Source organism: Thermobia domestica, chromosome 18 (genome assembly GCF_964235325.1).
Source record: "Thermobia domestica chromosome 18, izTheDome1.hap1.1, whole genome shotgun sequence".
In the NCBI taxonomy this organism is placed as follows: domain Eukaryota; kingdom Metazoa; phylum Arthropoda; class Insecta; order Zygentoma; family Lepismatidae; genus Thermobia; species Thermobia domestica.
Window position 1 is genome coordinate 157,094,324 of NC_137471.1, and position 7,560 is coordinate 157,101,883.

Genomic DNA, 7,560 nt, shown 5'->3' on the forward strand with positions numbered 1-7,560 from the left:
TTCACACATGCTTTTGCGAGTGTAGGCTAGACCGACTGCGATGCTAACTCCATCTCTGGACGGAGAAATAAAACTCGTGAAAATCCTTCGCTGTTAATAATATGTCTGTTGTTAATAGCTATTCATGTGTTTAGTTTGTTTCGATGGTATTACTGTATATGTGTGTTTTATATGATCAAATAAAGAATGAATAGAAAGAAATTAATCCTCATCACTGTTTCCGTCCAATATTGGAACAATTTCGGTTTTCTTGAACAGAACTGTTGGCTGCTGTTCTCACGTTGCTGCTATTTTGTATTATTTATCATATGCGAGGTACTTATCGAAAATCATTCGACCCGAACGAAAGAAGTTGCACATTCTGACTGTTTGTACTTCTAGTAAGTTACATTGGTTTATCACACACAATATTTTCTAGACCGATACTTCGGTCAGAATCATAGTGCTTTCTCCAAAGTAGGGTCACGATGGCTTAGTGATACAGCGCTTACTTTTGGTGCGAGATGTACCTCGTTCGATCCCAGGTTATAAAAGTTCGTGGTGGATACAATCGTACCAGTGAGTCTTCTCGGGATTATCTATTTTCACTTACATTCTCATTTCACGAATTCTTTTTCAATAATTAGCTTCCATCTATTAACTGTCTGTAGTATTGGATCGGATTTGAGTTTAGCATTCCTTCGGTAGCAAAGTTATATGAGCCATGGAGCTACGAATTAACGTGAGATTCAAACCGCTTGCGTTCCTGCCGGGAATCGGAGCCGGGTCTCCTATGCCAAAGTCCCGTATGCTGCCCACATAGCCGTGAGTGATTTCTCTGTCTTCATTAGCCTAGAAGACATAATATTTAAACGTTTTGGATTTCATATAATTTCAGTTCTTCCTCGATAGCCAATTCTGTACTGAGACAAAGTAGATCAATCAAATATACTTAACTTTCCTTTTTCGAATTCTAACGAGGTTCTTGTATTTGGACCACGTTCTAAGACTTTTGTTAGTTGAAACATCGTCTTTAGTTTCAGTTAGTTTAATCGTATGTCATTATACTCAACGTTTAATAAAATATCCCAGGATTTCTTCAATTTTTTTGGGGGTGACCCTTGCTCCCGCCCTGTACCACATCGAGTTGTGTATTAATGGAAACTACGGCTAAAAATAATAAACATTCCCTTCCCCCAACTTCGATCCGACGTTTTTTTCTCGAGTTATGGCTTTTCTTTTTGCATCTTCCGACAGATTTTTGGCTGGTCATAGTACCGAAAGGAAGTATTTGTACACCCAGGTTGGTCTATACTTTTTGTCTTATCTTGATGTCAGGAATCTGCTCCCAAACATTGTCAGTGTTGTTTTGAAACACTGTATATTTCTATCCTGTATATTTCTATCCTGTTTCTGATTAGCTCCTGTCTGCAAAGCACCTTCCAGTTTTCCCAAAATCAACCAAAAGTGAACTACATCCACTTCATCGTCCCCCTCCCCTATGCTTTCTTGTTGTATAGTACTTATTAAATATTTATATTGTAGTTGACAGAAATTGAAAATATTGATTAAAATATCTGGTTAAAATGCTAGTAGAGGAATTCTCTCTTTAGTGCAGAAATTCCCTCCTTGTATCTTACCGCCATTTTAGGCGAGAAGGGATTAGGCAAGATGTGAATTCCCATCTCACCTAAAATAGCTGACATTTTTTTCTTGGAGATATCAGTGACTGATAAATCGTTAGGCGAGATGGAATGGAATCTCTTTTTCTATGGAAGATATTTTTCCTTCTCTGATAACTTACTACAAGGATCCTGGTGACTAGAACGCCATCCAGTTTCCCACCACTCTAATTTCAAGACAGCGGAAGTACGAACAAATCTCGTGAGGCAAATTTGTCAAAACAACTGTTGCATGCATACCCACTTAGTGGCTTGATGAGTAAAATAGTAGTACACTAAAACAAGTTTCAATGCTTATATTCATAATTTCTTTGCTCTTGTCTTTAAAATAGGTTTATATTTAATTTGTTCATAGAATTACATTGTGATTTTTCTTAAACATAATATTGTGTCACGTGGAAGGTTCCTATTCGGATAGTTCTGAAGATTCTCCTGGACCATCAGACTGTGTTGAGGCCACAAATATGTCAGAAGATACTACTGTGAAAGTTTCCTGTGAAACTGTCACCAATGACGAAACGCGTGATGACGTAATTAGAGTTCCTCAAACACACAATAAAAAGCGAACGTATGAACAAAGTTCAATAGTAAAGTATCTTAAAAATAGCCGGCCGTGCACACCAGAACATAAAGAACAGATTGTGAAAAGGATTGCAAACATGATAGTAACAGATCTACTCCCAGGAAAGGGTTTCGGGAGTTAATGTCCTTTCTTGAACCAAATTATAGCGTACCGTCTAGGCGGACACTATGGAGACGCTTGCAGGTTTTTTATTCTGAACTGAAAGAGCAAGTACAACAGAGGCTACAGGAAGCAGAAATAGTTGCTTTAACGACAGATATATGGACGTCTCGAGCAACAGATTCTTACATTACAGTGACATGTCATGACCTGTATAAGAATTTCTGTACAGAAGATTTGTTCTCAAGACAATTGAACTAGAAGAACGACATACAACTGAAAATGTAGCCAATACTATTAAACTGTGTATGGAGGAATGGTGCATCAAAGACAAAGTAGTTGCATTAGTTCACGACAATGCATCGAATAAGATTAATGCTGGACGTTTGTTGCCGGTTTACAATGTATCATGTTTGGCACATACATTGCAGCGATCCATACTGACCAGTTTAGAGAAAAGCGAGGTAACAAATATAATTTTAATCTGTAGCAAAGTGGTAGGGCACTTCAAACACTGCACTACTGCTTCAGTCGCGCTTGAAAAGAAACAAGAAATTCTGAAGTTACCAAAGCATCGCCTAATTCAATATACAAAGACTCGTTGGAACAGTGTATATTCGATGATCGAACGGTTGCTGGAACAAAGAGAAGCAATAATTGCAGAGTTCTCTGATAGAAATGTCACTAAACCTATGGATGCAAGGAATTTACAAGTAACTGAAGACAAGTGGCAAATCATGGAAGATATCGTTCGAGTACTGAAGCCACTGCAAATGGCTACAACAGTTATATGTGATCAAAAGTGTTCCATTTCTTTTGCTTTACCATTAGGCTATGGTCTTATTTCTAACCACCTGAAGGAATGTCCTTCAGATTCGGAAATTGTTAAGAACTTGAAATCTTCACTATCAGTTGACTTAGGAAAGCGTCTTCAGCTCGATGCATTATCCGATTCTGAATCATCAGATTTTTTGTCAAATAGTGTTCTGAAATGTTACCTCTTAGCAACATTCTTGGACCTAAAGTACAAATCATTACCATTTCTGAATTTTAAAATACAAACAAAGATCCATAGATTGGTTCATGATATGCTCGTAGAATCTGAAGGATCAGAAGAGGATTTATCACAGCAATCGTCCGGTGGGCCATCAGCATTAGACTATTTGCTTGGAATATTTCCATCGTGTTCAAAAAGTCCTAATGTAACAAATGAGCTTACTCTTTATAAATCAGATCAGTGTCTTTCGCATAGTGGCAACAGCCTTGATCGGTGGAAACTTAACGAACATCGGCTTCAAAAATTAGCATATCTTGCTAAAAAAATTCATGGTGATTTCAGCTACTTCAGTCGAATCTGAACGAGTATTTTCACTTGCTGGTAATATCGTTACTGCCAGTAGATCTAGACTTCTCCCTGAAAATGCAGATATATTAATATTTTTGAACAAATATCTAAAAACTCGCTTGCAAACCGCAATAGGTTGGCACAAGTTGCACTGGTGAATTAAATTTTAAATTAAAAAACGCTTCGAACGACTAAAATGCAATATGCAAACACGATTTCACAATCAAACTCAACTCGTAAAATTTATGTTTAGTGAAAGTTTGATAGTTTTTCTTAAGCTATATCAATCAATACCATTTTAAGTTTTCTTTCGGTATATTTTCTTACGTTTCTTTTCTTGTTTTGAATTAATAGAATTCACTAGTGTTTATCTAATAAAAGTCGTTGTCCTTAGGGTTTATTTTATGTAAGTTTCGTTACTGGCGTAAGTAAAGTATTCAATTTTAGGTGAATGAATATAAATATTTGATATCTTTCTTTAGTTTTTGATAACATTCTATTATTTTCCAATTGAATGTTACTGAACATTTTTGAACTTGCTTCATAAAAAGAAAACTACAACTGTCCGTTAACTTATAACTTTCGCAAAATATGGGAATTTGAAGCATGTAGTTTGATTGATGCTACTTAAACAGTGTCGCAGATCGAGAAATTTCGTCGATTTCTGCATTGAATTTTAAGTTTACATGGGACAGAGTATGTATAAAATACAGAACGAATACGGTAATTTTCATAAAGTACAAATTAAACCCATAATAAATAATAATATCCATCCATAACGTTTTCTTATTTCAATTAACTGTTTCTAACGCTTTCAATCTCAATGAATCAATGCATATACATGCAGTTTGTATTTGTTTTTGTTTGACTAGTATTGGTGGATGGCAACTACTTCACCTGCAGATATTAATATAAGTTTAGGGAGCTTATATCTCAAACTTTGGTTTAAGTTCAGGGTGAGAACTGCAGCACTTTTTTTTTTCGCTGCGTAAGTAAACAGAAGTGTAGTCCTTGGTTCTATTGATGTATGTGATGCATGTGAAATATTTGCACAGGGCTTTATTATTTCGCCGCATATACGGTACGTTAGTGGATAATGAAGTAAGATAAGAGTAATATTAGTAATGTTACATTGTTATTGAAACTTGTAACAGAGGAGAGGCGCTTTTGCTATTTTTGATCTAATGTCGTTAAGAAGAATAAAGGTATGATATATCCATGAATCTGTGAGATGTAATTCAGTTTTCTCTTTTGGTAAATTTTGGCAAGTTTATGTAATTTATACATTATTTCAAATAATGACATTCCCAGGTTGTGATCATAAATTTGCATGAAAACAAAAACATTTGTATATATAAAGAAGCAGTTCTTGTTTTCATTATTAGTGCATTTTTAGGACAAAAGCTCAGTCGTCTAAAAATGACTTTCAGAGCTTCATATTGTATCTTCGTGAGTGACTAAAATTTATTTAGAAATCTGGTTGCTGTACACTACTTGTGTATAATTATCAATTTCTTGTAGTGTATTTTTTTTCCGTGTGAAGTATTTTTGAAAATAAAATAACTAATTACATAGCACAGCATTAATATTTAGAAAGAAACTTTTTCATAAAATGAAATAACAACTTCATTGCTTTGTAATGAAGAAACTTGATGCATTTCGAGTTCTAGAATCTTGATGTATTTGGAGTTCATAAATTTGGTCAATGTCAACGCGTGTTCTTTTATCTTGCTTTGATTCTAGATGTAGAAAGTTTGAATTGAAGTATATATCTATTACGTATGTATCTTCCTAATAAACTTCTAAAGTGTACCAACAGTATATATAAACATTTAAAAACAAAATAATACAACTCTTGTATCTTTCAACACAAAACCCCACAATTTGCAGACAAATAAAACCGGTTTTGAAGCTTCTAAATAGTTTTGTAATTTATTTCGTACTTTCTTTCTACTTGTTTAAGAGCATGTAGGTTAAGAGATAATACGAGCAGCAAATTTAAACGCATAAAGAAATATGAAGGTACTAGCAAATGGCTCCATGACAACACGTATGGAGGATATCTTAGCGAACCATTCTGACTTTTTTTAATCCCTTCTACGTAGCTAAAATCAAAGAACGCTGAAATACGTATTTGTTTATTTTAAACGAGAGGTTCAAATTACATGTGTGTAACCTTAAAAGTTTACCTCACATTTAGCGAAACTCACCGTATTTTTTATTTTATTTATTTACTTATTTACTTATTTTTTGGTGAGATTTAACTGGATTGTTGACGGAACTTGCAATATACAATATTTTAAGTTTTTGTTTGCAAATAAACCTACATCTGTTTTATTTTCTGGTTATAATCACCATAATTTGCATCGTTGGTTTCTTGAGCAATGAAAAATTCGTATTTTCCATTGAACCGATGTTCAACGTAGTAGTACTTTTCTAGTAGTAGTTTGCAATTCCCATCTAAGCGCTTCACATCGTTTCGATTTAACAGTGGAAATTCTCAAGACTGCGTTTCGTTCAGTTTGACGAGCTGTCGTGATTGTCTAGTCAAGTTTTCACATTTTACTAGAACCTCTAAACGATTGGGTTTATTTATCTTTACAAGCAATTCGTAAGGGGGGAATAGAGTTCGATCCCAAAACCTTTCGCATGCAGTACAACTGCGTTTACCACTCGATCATCTGTCTTATGTGATAAGCAGCTTCTTATTATTCTTTTATATTTAAAATATCAACGAATAGACGATAATGTTTATTCCAAATTCAATTTTCGCGCCTCTATTTGCCCATTACCCAAAGTAATAGATACAGAATTCGCGACGACAAGAGATTTTGATCTGAATAATAACACGAATTCCCTGATTTAATCGACATTTAATTTATTCGTGAATATGGTTTTCGTCTGTTAATATTGATTCCAGATATTTGAAAGTATTCACTTTATCAAAAGTATTATTCCATATTTTTACGAATCCATGAGTTGCCGTATTACGATCCTGACGAACTTTCATGTATTTAGTTTTCTCTGCATTTACTTCTAAACCTATGACCCTGTAAGCGTTTAATAAGACCTCTGCATTTCCTTCTACTGTTTTCCTATCATTCCCTATTAAATTTACATCATCACACGCCATAACCTGGTGAATCCCATTTAACTCTAGGCCCTGGTTGCTATCTTGCAAAGTTGAATAATAATGGCGACAACGCATCTCCTTGTTTCAGGCCATTCTCGACGTTAAAGCTCGTGGATATAAATTTTCCTACTAGGACTTTAGTTTGTTATTCATTTAAACATATCTTAATTAATCTAATTGGATTCTTCGGTATTTCAAATTATGTAAGAATGTCGTACAATGCTTCTCTTCTAACCGGGTCGTAAGCCTTTCTAAAATCAATATAGAGATGATGTACCGGAATATTTACAGTGAGCTTATGTCCGGTTAACTTTTGTCCGCTTTTGCATTAATATAGGTGAACTTATGTTCGGTGAGGTTATGTCCGCGACCCACCACTACATGCAAGAAGAAAATAAGGATGGAAAACTTGCTAACTTAATTTCAAGTATCTATATGTTAATGATAAAAGATCACTTTGGAAGAACTGGGAAATAACGAAACAAACCCTTCCCTCCCCTCAACTCTGCCTTCCAGATGGTGGTGTGCAAGGAACAAGCGCAAATGTGACGCCTGGGGCAGAATTCAAGAAATAGGGGTCTCCTTAGGAGAAAGCGAACTTTTCTGAATGTACAGCTGCCGACTTGCCAGACGAACAACAAACACAGTCCCAAAACTCTAGTATTAGTGATCATCTCATAGGTGACCTTCCCTCCTCTCCCTCCATTTATTCATAAGCTCTGTGAGTGAAATCTCCTCG

The 7,560-nt window shown here is 35.1% G+C and overlaps 1 protein-coding gene across 1 annotated transcript; it reads left to right on the plus strand.

The window, feature by feature from the left end:
* The first annotated feature begins 2,651 nt into the window (after positions 1-2,651).
* LOC145675328 (E3 SUMO-protein ligase ZBED1-like) lies at positions 2,652-3,701 on the plus strand. Its single transcript, XM_081745726.1, has one exon. The coding sequence runs from the start codon at positions 2,652-2,654 to the stop codon at positions 3,699-3,701; it is 1,050 nt and encodes a 349-aa protein (XP_081601852.1).
* Positions 3,702-7,560: the final 3,859 nt, after the last annotated feature.

Coding starts and splice junctions, on each gene's coding strand:
- LOC145675328 (XM_081745726.1), top strand. CDS start 2,652: ATGGAGGAATGGTGCATCAAAGACAAAGTAGTTGCATTAGTTCACGAC.